This window comes from Serinus canaria, chromosome 1 (genome assembly GCF_022539315.1).
Source record: "Serinus canaria isolate serCan28SL12 chromosome 1, serCan2020, whole genome shotgun sequence".
NCBI classification, from domain to species: Eukaryota; Metazoa; Chordata; class Aves; order Passeriformes; family Fringillidae; genus Serinus; species Serinus canaria.
In genome coordinates this window covers 32,130,710-32,144,172 of record NC_066313.1, presented here as the reverse complement: position 1 = coordinate 32,144,172, position 13,463 = coordinate 32,130,710, and the positions used below count along the sequence as shown (strand labels likewise).

General features: G+C 36.2%; 1 protein-coding gene across 4 annotated transcripts in view; it reads right to left on the bottom strand.

Annotated features, from left to right (window-relative positions):
• The window catches only part of PICALM (phosphatidylinositol binding clathrin assembly protein), a 65,510-nt gene that overhangs the window by 38,431 nt on the left and 13,616 nt on the right, over positions 1-13,463 (bottom strand). For all 4 annotated transcript variants that reach the window (XM_050979561.1, XM_050979562.1, XM_050979567.1 and 1 more), the window contains exon 2: positions 1,584-1,726. In XM_050979561.1, the coding sequence (XP_050835518.1) occupies positions 1,584-1,726 (143 nt within the window). The remainder of the gene's footprint in view (positions 1-1,583; positions 1,727-13,463) is intronic.

Here is a 13,463-nt window from a genome sequence, read left to right as displayed (position 1 = left end):
CTATTTTCATCTTGTAAAGACATATTTAAGATTGTTGACACAACAGGAAAAAAACTTGTACAGAACTGCTACAAAAATAAGCCAATCATTCAGTTGCAAGAAACATTTTAACAAAAGACAAAACCAGTGTTGATTAGTGTAATGTGTACTACTTCATTACTTTCATTAGCTTACAGAGGTTACAAAGAAAAAAGACTGGGGAAGAGTAAAGGCACTCATTACCTAGTTATAAAGGAATTAAGCCAAAGTTGGAGGCACCGTCCCCGGAGGTATTTAAAAGACACACAAATATGGCATCTGAGGATATGGGCTAGTGGTGGGCTTGCAGTGCTGGGTTAGCAGCTGGATTTGATTTTAAAGGTCCTTTGCAATCTAAATGGTGCTACAATCAGTTTGCACTCTCATTGTTCAAGTAATATTTCCAATTGTGAAAAATGTCATTTTGAGCAGCAATCTTACCCTCATACCCCTGTAATATATTTGTCAAGCAAAATTTGTTTGTAAACTATATTCTCAATGGAAAGTATTTCAGACAGTGGTCCCATGAAATATTTTTAATTGCTATGAACTATTTTGGTATCATATGACTCAAAGTGCAATGTGTATAGATTGTGTTTTGAAAAGTGTCAATTGTCCCAATGTAAAAGGTTAAGCTTCAAGCCAAGAACAGAAGTTTGCCCTCTTGTGGCTTAGTTAGCTTCACAGAATAGATTTTCACCCAGACCAGCAATAACCTGCAAGTGAAACCAGTATATGTTTAAAAACTTAACCTCCCCCTCCAACCCACACAAGTCAGAGTAAGCAATTCCTCTGAATGCAAACTCAAATGAAAAGTTTGGTAATTTGCTAAAACTATCTCAGTTCCAAAGTTCATATGGTTTACCTTATTCTGCAGTAAAAAGGAATGCTTACAAACATTTCCTATGAAAGCCTTAGAAACATATTTTTTTGGTTTTTTTAAAGGCAAAACATTCAAGCTGCTGCTATGCTTGGCTTCGTATTCCAAACAATAAGGCCCCATAGGAATTAAAATTTTGAGACAAAACAGGTTTATTCCTTTTTGTGTAACCTGGGGTTATGTTTGTTAAATTGTTCAACTGTTAACATTTTGGTGTTATTTCACCCTTTCCTAGGGTAACCTTTAAAGCCAACTCATAGGCACACATTTGTTTGCACTGTAAAAGATTAGGGTGTGATGGTAGAAATTAATTTAGAATGAAGTTATCTAGGAGAAAAGACCAGAGGGTTAGCTACAGCATGAAGGCAAAAATGCTTCTATTTTCAGCTTGTAGAATCCCATGCGAGTTAGTTTTCCTTGGGTTTTTTTCTTTCATCATTAGAATATGAACATAGGAAAAAAGTACCCTCAGCATTTGGGACATTTACTTTTTACACTGGAATTGCACACTTTGAAGTAGAAACAATGCAAACAAACAGAAAATGAGGCCTGTGTTCATTCAGAGTAGGATCCAAAGAGGCAAACCCCGAAGATTGTCTTACCAAAAGAATTACTGGAAGCATTTAGATGACATTTACAGGAATGATGGACTGCAACTCAAAATAATACATCATTTTTGTATTACCTCATTTCCATACACCATTAGATGATGGGTTGTGATAAGAGATTTGAAGACCACTACCCAGCTACTGTTGGTAGTTCTTTCAAATAAACTATCTGCCAGTTGTGGGATGTTCACATTCATCTCATTCGTGCACTGGATTAAATCTGCAATACAAAAATTTCTGTTGTTAATATCAGTTCCGTAAAGGAAGATCAATAATGCTCCCCAAAAAAATCAGTACATTCATTTTATGTAGTAATAGTTTTGATGAAAACTGAGGGGCTTTCCAGCAAAATAAATATCAAAAAGCAGCATGGCTCTGGTCTATCAGAACTTAATAATACAAAGCTCACTCTGCTCACTGCCAAGATTCAACTGCTTTTGCAGCTGCCTTAGAAGGCCCTGGAACAGAAGTACCATAATGACTTAAACTACCTCTGACTAACAACTCTCAGCTTTCAAACACCTAAACCATTAAATAGCAAAATAATTATTACATGGTACCACTTAATTAAGTTTTACTGGAAGATTATGACTAGAATTAACTGTAATCTCAGATTTCTGGCCTCTTAATGGATCAGTAAATACTTTCCAGCACTGGTTCAAAATGAGTAATAAAACATTCAAATACTACTTAGTCTTGATACAATGCAATCAGCACCTTCAAAAGGACAGAGGAAATGTTGAGTGGAAAACGGAGCCTCAAGCAACAATGCCAGAAGCTGACAGATTAATTTAGTTCAAACAAAGTTGGATCATTAACCAAAAAGATGGTTAGGAGCACAAGACCTGAGTTGGCTAGCTAAAACAAAGTTTTCCAATCTCTGTTCAGCCTGGACTACTGTCCCACCTGTGTAAACATGGGGAGCTATACTTTCAAGTAGAACCAACAGAACAATGTCTCATCATCCAGTAATTTATTTCCAAAGGCCAATGAAGGAAGGGATGACTTAAGATCATGACACTATGTTGACAAATACAACAGAAACAACTATATGATAATACAGCTTGCAAATATTTAATACAAAGCTTAATGCAACATAGTAGTGATGAAATTTTATTATTAGCACTCCAAAAACAAAACAGCAATTTTCACTCAAACTGGCAGCCCCGCCAAAGGGCTGTAGCTGTAGCTCAATAAAAATCAAGACTTCAGAATGTCCTATGCCTTCCTGTCTAAGGACTACTAAGGCATACTGGAAACACCCATTTAATCTGAAAGCAAACATTTCACTTTTGAAGACAGTTTTATATCTTCCTATGAACAATCATCCACCTTGAAGGACTCCTGAAAGACAGGACCTTCCTTCAGCCAGAGCAGCAGGTAAGCACAGCTACCACACACTCTGAACTAGTATGGTCAGAGCTGAAAAAGCTGGCATTTACATGCTTAAGTATTGAAGGAAGCGAGCAGGAAATGATTTCCACATTCATAAATGCAATGAGATGAAGAGATAAACATTCTTTTATCTACAAGTAAAATTGTGATGACTACAGGCATTCATGACCTCATTTTTAAGTCACGGTTATCTATTACTGGATGATGATTTGGAGCTGTTAAGACAATGCCAGGATATTACTCAGCAAGAGATGTGCTCTGAACTGGATCATCAAAACCAAGCCCTGCAGCTTCTTCACCTTCAGGTCTTCCCTCCTAAATAATAACACAAGCAGTTTTGTGCAAAGCTATCCGGCAGGAACATACATTAAATACAAAGGTACACACATCACTGGATGTCAAGTCATAAATTTTGGCATAAGAGGTGGAAGTGCATATTAGAAAGTGAGAATTTCTATTCTTAAGTGCAACATCTGCCAGCAAATCAACAGTAATAAAAATACAAAAGGGGTGGGACTTGAAAATTCACTATCCAAAAACATTAAAAAACCCTACCCCAAATAAATATCCAGTGTGGATGATATTTTGTGCTGGGAGAAATGGTTTCTGAAATGCCACTGAACTTTGAAATCATCATCTGTTGCAGCGTATAAAAGAAAACAGGCTCTGTAACCCTCAGAAAATCATCCCTCACAGGACTGATGAGTTTCTGTGAAAAGCACATGAATGAACCTGGAGGTGGGGAGGGGCAGAGCAGAGATTGCCAGAACATTATGAGGAACCAGTGACCAACTGGGAGAGAACACAGGCAAGAAGCAAAGTACAGAGGCAACTCCAGTGGAAGTAAATTTGCAAATGCAAACACGGGAGTCACTACAATACTACAGTTACTACAAACTAAATTTACTAAAACATGAAATTTCTCTCTCTCCAAAATCCTGATTGAACAGATGCACAACAATCTGGTATGTATTAATACACATTTCAGAAAAGTCACATCTCTCTGAAAGTTCTTTTCAAAGTATTTTCATAAGCAATGCTAAATAGGTAAAGAAATATTTGCAGAGTTACACCCAAATTAGAACAGCAATTTTGGTGCTAACTATACTAAAGGCAGTGTAGTAGAGACAGCAGAAGATGGTATCCTTCCTCCCACACTCCTGCACTACATCCCACACTACATATACAGTGTTCTTATTTATCCTATTCACACAAACACCCTTCATTAAATGAGAGGAACAAATATATAGTTATTTTCACATCCTACGCTTAACACAACTTGTCTCACACCCACCTATGAAAATACTAGCTATGTGTTTGGAAACCTAAGGGCCCCAAAGCAACATATCTCTAGACTGCTACTTACTGGAAATGCTATGAGCAGTACCACAGGCAGGTGTATAACCAAAGGGTACAGCACTAACGAGAACAGCTTTCATCTTAGAGCAAAAATAGAAACAAACAAAATAATCAAGAAAACAAAGGATAACCCTTGGTGAAAGATAGATCATCTTGTCATGGGAGTTAAGGAGATCATCTTGTCATGGGAGTTAAGGAGAAAGATTTAATAGCTACGACCATCAACACTACAGAAAGGAAAATCACTTAATGCGTCAACCTTCTGCATTAAGCCCCTCAAAGAATACCTCAAAGCAGAAAAGGAAATACTCTCCTGGGAAATAAACCACCAAAAATCATAGAATTCCGCAATTCTAAAATCTGTTAAAACTTTCACAGCATGAGACCCACAGCATACAGGTGTTAGATAACAAATATCATTCCTTGTTTCAAAGTCAGCAGTTAGCAACAAGAATCTTAAGCTTGCAGCTGGCTGGGAGACTTATATGAGGGAAGCTTAGACAGCAAGAAATGCACAGTCATATCCATGGATGTGGCTGGGACAGCCAAGGGAAACGCTACCAGGTTGCCCAGGGTGTAAAGCACACAATGCACAAGAAGGGGTTGAAGGAGGTGGGTTTATTCCACCAGCAAAACAGAAGGCTGGAGGCAGAGAGGGAGAATAAAAAGACTACCTTCAATCGGGTATTTCTTGGAGGTTCACAGAAAAAGGATAAAAAGCAAAAGAAAACAGTCAGGCACCAGAGCCTGTAAACAGCCAGACCTATTAATGTTCAGCATGGCTTTTAAACCATGCTGAGTTCATTCCAAAACCTGAGATCCCTTCTAATCTAAAGCAATTTACAAATCTATGCAACATATACAGAGAGAGAGAATATAGGCAGGCAAAAACAGAGAAGTGACTTACAAAGTATGCTGAAGTCAGAAAGAGTAGGCCAACAGGTCTAAGATCAAAAACCTTAGATTTTTGTGACTGACAAAACATGTTTTGAGAACACCACTTTCCTAGCTACAGAAAGGAAAACTCTTTCCTCGGCAGAGTTTTCAGAGGCAAAACTAGATTTTCCAAGAAAACACTTGTAGCTTGTTTTTAAATAGCCTTTAGATTTTATTTTTGTTGTAACAGTTAAAGCTTTCACCACCAAGCAACTTTCACATAATTCAGTTCTGTTTGGGTCTCTTTCCACCAAAGCAAGGGTTTTGCAAGGAATCATAACAGAGGTCTGGCCAACAGACATTTCAGCAACACCTGAAGATTTGCAATTGCACCTGTACCAAAGTAAGCATATTGCCTAACCCTGTTCAAGTTTAACTACTGCAAAACATACAGTACCATACTGTACAATACTCAGACTTAGAAAAATAATATACTTGCAACTCCCAACCAAGAGTTCTACTGCCTTTCAACTGTTCAGCCTTCATTACAGGAAAGCCAACTGATTCATTGCCTTATGCTATTCATGGTTACCAGGTGAAAGAAGTATAAAGGTGCGAAGTAGAGTAAAAGCAGAGCAAGACTGAAGATTCCTACGCAAGAAAGAAGAAGCAAACACCTACACAAAGCAGTGATTACAAGGCTATGATGATAAAGTATGCTGTCTGCTCCACACTAGGCATGTAGATGAGGATTAGCCAACTCATGGCAAGAGATCATGAGTCTTGACCCAAGGCAAACATGAGGAAGTCAGGCTGGATAATAAAGCAAAGGCACCTGTCCAAAATTACCCCAGAGAATGCATGTGCTTTCAGAATGTGCCCATGACCTAACTCTTTGTGCAGCACCTCATTCTGCACCAGGCAGCCAGCTAAGACAAAATTATAAAAAACTGGTTTCCTTCCACACAAAGAAAGAACCACAAGGTATCCTCAATGAGTGTTTATGATTTCTTTTCCCAGAATCTTACTCATGAATTCACAGTAAGATTATAAAGAACCGGGTTGAGAATAGCTTTTGTTAACGGTTTTAGTTTCAGCTACAGTTTCAGTTTACTGTGTCATTTGTAACTTGACAGGCAGACTGAACATAAGCCAGATTTGCATCCTCCATGTACATGCGGTACTTGATTATTTCCAATGGTTCACCTGTATCTCTCATTTTGAACAATATTTTTATTTGTAAAGTATCAGTCTGAAAAAACGTACGAGAGTAAGATCTTCCAGGCCAGAAAGTAGGCCCCACACCCCAGTTACTTCAAAACAGGTCAAGCAACTGTGACAGATCTCCATCTTGTTAGCTATTGCTTTTTCATCTTTTACACCACAGACACTACCTAGAATAAGCAAGTAATTGGTTATATCCTGCAAGCTATGGATAGTTGGACCATTTAAAAATATATATATAATGGGAGAGACAGTATCCTTTCAGCAAGAAATTGAACTATTGATCATCCAACATGAGTAGACAGATAGTGCCAAGAGCTAAACACATTACATTCGTCAGTTAAAAAATACAAGAATAATAAAAGAATATTTAAATGCATATTGGTGGATCCAAAGCACAAGCCAGTACACATCAGATTACGTTTACTCAACTGGTAAATTTAAAATTGAAGTCAACACAGCAAACTTGTTTCTTTTTTTAAATACAAAAGGAAATATAAAACGTTTATTGCATGAATTAATATTCACACAACTTATGCCCACATAGTTCAACAGAACACATTTAATTTTCAAACTGAAGAGAAAACATGCTGGTGACTGACACTCTACTCTCGAGGGAACACTTGTGGCTACTCACAATGTTGGAATATAGGACAGTTTCTATCCTTAAGATAACTTTATTTAAGAGTGTGCACCTGCTTATGATCAATTCCTCTTTCACCCAAGGCCATACAAAGTAATTCTTAGATTTGAGCAAAAAATTTAATAATTATTGATATAGGGCTATTTTGCTTTCCTCTAAGGGACCATTTTCTAAACAAGACAAAACCTTCAAAGCTGACACACTTTCATTTTATCATACTTTTGGAATTGAGTGGGAAAAATATTGGTGTCTCAACACAAATGCTGAAACAAAAATAAAATACTAATGAAAAAACATGGTTATCTACACTGTCAATACTCAAGTAAAATTCCTTTCCTGGCTACCTAGATTTCAATTCCTATAATGATTTTCAAATTATACCAGTTTCCTCTATGTCAGGGCCTCATTTTCTTCTTGTTCTACACAAATATTTGATCACTAGAACAGAGCTGCTCCCTCATTTGGTCAGAAATCTTAACCAAAATGCAAATGGCTTAATCTAAAAGTCCATTAAACAGCTAAAACTAAAATATTTCCAAAGGATAGGTGAGAAAGCAGCAATGTGACTATTTCCCACGCAATGACACACTGTGTAGCAGCAGCAGCAGCAAACACTGACAACTTCAGGAACTCTTGGTGAAAAATTTCAAAGATCAGAAGCCAGCAAGTTCACATCAAATTGATTAATGATATGAAAAATGATTCGGTTTATGCCATTGAGAAATCAGCCACTAGAAAAAAATTACTTCCTTTGATTTTTTGTTTGGAATACAGTTATACCAAGCTTTTACTATTTCTAAACAAATTTTATAGGTTTAAGATCAACATTCCCCAGCTTACCCCTCAAGAGTTCATGATCTATGTGGCAATATAGATTTTAAATAATATGGTTTATTGAGGGGGGGGAATTAAAGAAATAAGCATGTTCCAATTACAGTAAAGTAACATTTGTCAGCAGATTTTAAATGAAGGAGAAACTGAATTAGCAGCAACAAAGTTTTTCACCGTCCATTTTTATTTTGTTATTTACTGAACTAGGGGTCTCTTTTTAACCAGAGTGGTTTGCATGAAATGTAACATAAAATATTAGAAATAACTAATATCTGAATAGTAGATATTCTTCCCAGTTCTATTTTTTTTTTCTTCAAATTTCTAAAACAGATCAACTTCATTTGTTGAATAACTGGCAAGTCAAGGTAGTCGCTTATTTTTAAAAATTCAATAAAAAGTATCAACTAGAGTTTTTCAACTGGCCACAGATGACAGCAGATCTTTTGGATTATGGAGGTTATTTTTTCCATTCACCTTGACATAATGACTGTGAAGAGTGTGCTCTAATTTTATGCAGTTACAAAATTAAAAAAATTTAAATGACTTCTCAAATACATAGCAGTTTTATTCTAGCAAAGTGTTTTGAAAACATTTCTAGAACATATACAGACAGGGTTCTCTAATATTTAAATACTTGGAGGACTTAACTGCACCATGAAAGGACACTTATAAAAACTTCAAGAAATCAGAAATACAAAAATAAGAACAAAAGAAAAAGGTTTTCTGTAAAATCTATAATTAAAATCTACTTCTACAGATTAACAGTTCTGATAACTACAAACCCTGACACATTCAGACCTGATTCTACACGTTCCAACTGACATTTTAAAAGTAGGTAACTTCATGTAAGTATACGGTAACTTTCTAAATATCTTCCCATTTCTTCCACAGGTGATATCCTTATTTAAATAACTTAATGTAAGTATATGGTAACTTTCTAAATAATTTCCCATTTCTTCCACAGGTGATGTCCTTATTTAAATTTGGGAAATAGGATTAGAATGTTCCTGGAAGTAAATAAGTACTTTCATTAGAGAAGCAAGCAATTTGTCTAAAAATAATACTCAGAATAATTCTGAACATTAATGCAAACAGGTAAAATTGTAATTTTTAAACAATACATTTGTAACCAACAATTTAGCTTGCACAAAAAGTAGTTTACCCCAAATGACATACTGGAGTGATCAAATGAACATAGCGACAGTAAATTTCATTCTAAGCCACACACAAAAGGAAATTTAATCTGCTGAATTTAATATGAAGAATATTATATAACAAGCATGTATTTGAAAACTGAATGAATATTTCAGCATTTTCCTAATTAACAGAAAATACCTACGTTTTCAGTTTAAAATAAAATATGCCATAAACACTATTTGTCCTAAATTTAGGTTTATCTTCTGAATAAACCCATTTGTACCAAACCACTTTAGTAGAAGTAGTTTACTACATCAGATTGCCCCATGTCTTCAAAGTCCCCTTGAGAAAGTGGACAGGGAAATCTGGACCACACATTTTTAAATTAAGAATTAAAATTCCCACTGAGAATTCTTTCTCTGCATATAAACAGCATCTTAACAGCTACATGCACTGACTCGGGGAACAATTTACGAAAGAGTTAAAGAAATCTGAGAAGTCTCATTCTATTCTGAGCTTTCCATGTTTAAAAAGAACTATGATTTAATCTAATTTATATTAGATAAGCAGGATAAAAAATGCATAAAGAAGATTTATTATAATGTTGAATAACTTGCTCTATAGCCACAGGTTTATATTTTCATTTCATCAAGCTACATCTTGCCTTTTTCTTCCAACTCAAATGAGACTATCATGTTCTCTCTCCTACTTAAAAGCACTGTTTCTAATTGGAATTCTTAGAAATTACTTTAAATCTCTATCAGTAACCCTGTGAACTCAGCATTACTGCCTCAGGTATCTTTAAACTCTGCATTTTTATCATATGGAAACACTTCGAGCAACTTAGTACTTCTGTTTGAGAACTGCAAAAACTAATTAATATACTTTCTGCAAAAAATAGAGTAAAAATTTCTTCAGTTGAACAACTAGTTTCAATGAAGAAGTCTCAGAAAAACATTTGTAGTGTCTAACAAAACTCCTCAACAAACAAAGCATTGGTAAATGAAACACCAAAAAGTTAAAAATAAGGGAAGAACAATTAAAACCATTATGTACACAATCTTCCTTTATCTTTTCTTTATCTCAATTCCTAAATATATAATGTACCACATTAACACTTCATTTAATATTCATAATGATTATTCAAACTTCTACAGTTATGAATATTGTGGAAAAGACAAGTGTGGCTATGTTTCCTTTGGAGAATTGATTTCTCAAGACAGACTTAAACATCACTTTCATCTAAACTTGCCAAATACCCCCATCACATTTTAAAGACTAACATGAAAATACTGCTCAATATTACCTCAACAGCTCCAGCCACAGATTGTAAATATAACACTCTCATCTCAAATACATTCAAGCTGAACACAAACCACAGCTTAACTCACCTAGATCTTCATCCAAGTTTAACACATGGCAGAAGTTCATTATTTTAGACCAACACAAATGCATAAGATATATAACTCACAGGATATGTTTCCATGATAACTCATGACAAATCCGGGTGGTCCCATTCCTGTCTCTACCTGCAAACATTGACACACTTCCACTGCTTATGTCATGTCAGCGTTAGTGTGCTTCTCTGAACCAAGCTAACCACACAAAACCCCTGACCTCAGTGGGGTTGGATGGTATCATGGGGATGACACATGAGGTGACACAACACAGCACAGTTTTTTCTTTATCCTACCAGATAAAAAAATGGCTCACAAAATACCAAAACAGATGAAAGCCACAACAAGAACAGGAGATGATGACATGCAAAGGTAAGAAGAAAGAGGAAAAAGGGAAGTGGACAAGTCTTTCCACTTTTGGCACCAGTGAGTGACTGCTACTCAACCACCCCACTAGAGTCATCCTCTGTTCTTCCAAAATGTCTGCCTTGGCCTTCTGTGGTTACTGTACATCTCTACAGTTCCAAGGATGCCCATCTTTCCTACATTTTTATGTTGGTGGTTTATAATGAAAATTAAGTGAGCCAAACCTTCTTGCACCGTTCCTGTACGTTCAGATAATCCTTCTAGACTTAAGTTTTTCACCTTCCTTACACGTTTAGACCTCTGCAACCATTCATAGAGCACTACACCAATTTATCAGTGCAATTTCATCTTCTAATCTCGGCCTGAAGAGCTTCTGCACACATCCCCAGGACAATGTAATTCTCTGTTGATACACAATGTGTACCAATATACAGTTACTAACAATAAACATCATTAGAACTAGATATAGACTTTAAGTATTCTCCAGTTGTGGGCAAAGTGATGTAAGTAGTCTGTACTAAAGCAGCACTCTCTGGGTCCACTAAGTTTGAAAATCAAAGAAAAAACAAACTACAACCCATGGCTGTTTCCTGTACCTATCAGTTGTTATAACAGGAGAAAACTATCTTTGTTAAAATCTTAAAATACTATTCAGTACAAAAGTATCTAAAATATATTAGTTACCTTTCTAAGGATTAATTTTCCAGCTGCCACCCATTCTTAAGACTAAATTCTTCCTCAAAACAGATCAACAATTGTTTCAGCTCCCTAATACTAAGAAATATGCAAGACATACCAAAACTACTGAAAACTTTTGCTCTGCATTCAGTTCCTACATACCCTTTAAAAGCATTTCATCATGAAATCTAGTTCAAAATAATTATAAGCTCCCACACTACACTAGTACGTTATTCCCACTGAAAAGTATCTGTAAACTTAGAGCCTTGATCCTAGCTTTACAAACATGCTTAATAACAAACCTGTGAATCATATTCTAAAGATGCTTCTTGATAAAAAGATGAAAAATGTCTGTATCTATCAGCCAACTAACATGACAATTCTTGCATAAGCTGTAAATTCAATTTGAATATTTAACCCACTGGCCTAATTAAACCAGGGAAAAATCAATATTCTTTTTCACTAATCACATGCTAATTTCAATGCATTCATGAATAAAATTATGTTCTTTGTTCAAGATTGTCAGTATTTCCAGAGTGCATGGCTGCAAACACTTGAGGATGCACCCATTTCAGGTTCTGATTAGTAAGAAAGCAGGTATGTACCCTAAGGGTTCCATATGAGCACAGCTGATTAAGAATACATTAGGACAGGTAGTTGGGCAGGCTTTGATTTTGAATGACAGACATTGATTTTATATTGAAATCAATATTTACTATATTAGCGTCTAATATTAAATTACTATATTAAATATTAGGATAATTTATAATAATACTTAAGCATCCAATATAATATTTACAGGGTGAATGGTCACACAGTGTGATGAATGGAAGCACGATGAACTACATTAACTTTGATGAAGACTAATTACTTTGAAAATTGCATAGCTTAAACACTGCTTTTATATCCTACTAAAAACATGAAGGTATTTCAAGCAGCCCGCATATATTTGAGTTTATCCTATGATTTCACCTTAAGATACATAGAGAAGGCACATAACATGGTTTATAGATAGCTGAGAGATCAGTATGTGATGCCAGAGATACTAATCCTCAGGTCCTTCATCAGCACGTACACACTGAATGTTACCACACTGTTCTCTGTCCCTGACAGGAATAGTGCCCAAGCCATCGGCCTTTGCATACAGTAAATTTTTGTACTTACAGCCCTCTCTTTCTGCTCCAAAGAACTGGCAAATGTTCTACAGCTATTGCACCTCCATACAATAAAAAACAAGTTGTGCTAACAGACATGTTTTTAGAACAAGGCCTGTAAACACATGTACAAGCTGCTGTTGTACTGCCAATAGTTCATAACCAATCCTTTCATATTGCAGATACCTCCTGGATACAGGCATAGTACCAACAAATGCCTTACCTGGCAGCTTGCTAGCAGTGGTACAGTGACATTACCGTAGCCCAGCCCACTGGAACAGGGAAACAATTTTGTTAATAGCAGACACCACTGAACAAAAAATCCTCAGTGAGCACAACTCTACAGTAGTTCTGCAGCAAGACAACTTCTATCTTTTCAAGAAGGTAAGCCTTTAATGTAACAAGGGTTTGCTTCAGTATCTAACCCTCCTCAATCCTGCAAGGAACCCCTAATCTCAATTTTAGCTCACCTGGTTACATGGCATTCTGATGATATCTGTCAAAAAATATACCCAAAGACTGTCAAAGTACCTATCACAGAACCATAGATTGGTTTACGTTGGAAAGAACCTTAAAGGTCATCTAGTTCCAACACCCCCACCACAGCAGGGATGTCACTGATGATCAGGCTGCTGAAAGCTCCATCAAATCTGGCATAGAATACTTGAAGGGATGGGGCATCTAGAACTTCCCTGGACAATGTGTTCCAGTGATCCACAAGCCTCTTAGTAAAGAATTTCTCCCTCTGTCAGTTTAAAGCCATTTCACCTTGTCCTGTCATTACCGACCCATATGAAAAGTCTCCCTCCTCTTTACAAGCCCCCTCCAGCTACTGGAAGGCTACAGAGAGGTCTCCCCAAAGCCTTCTTGTATCCATACTGAACAACTCCAGCTTTC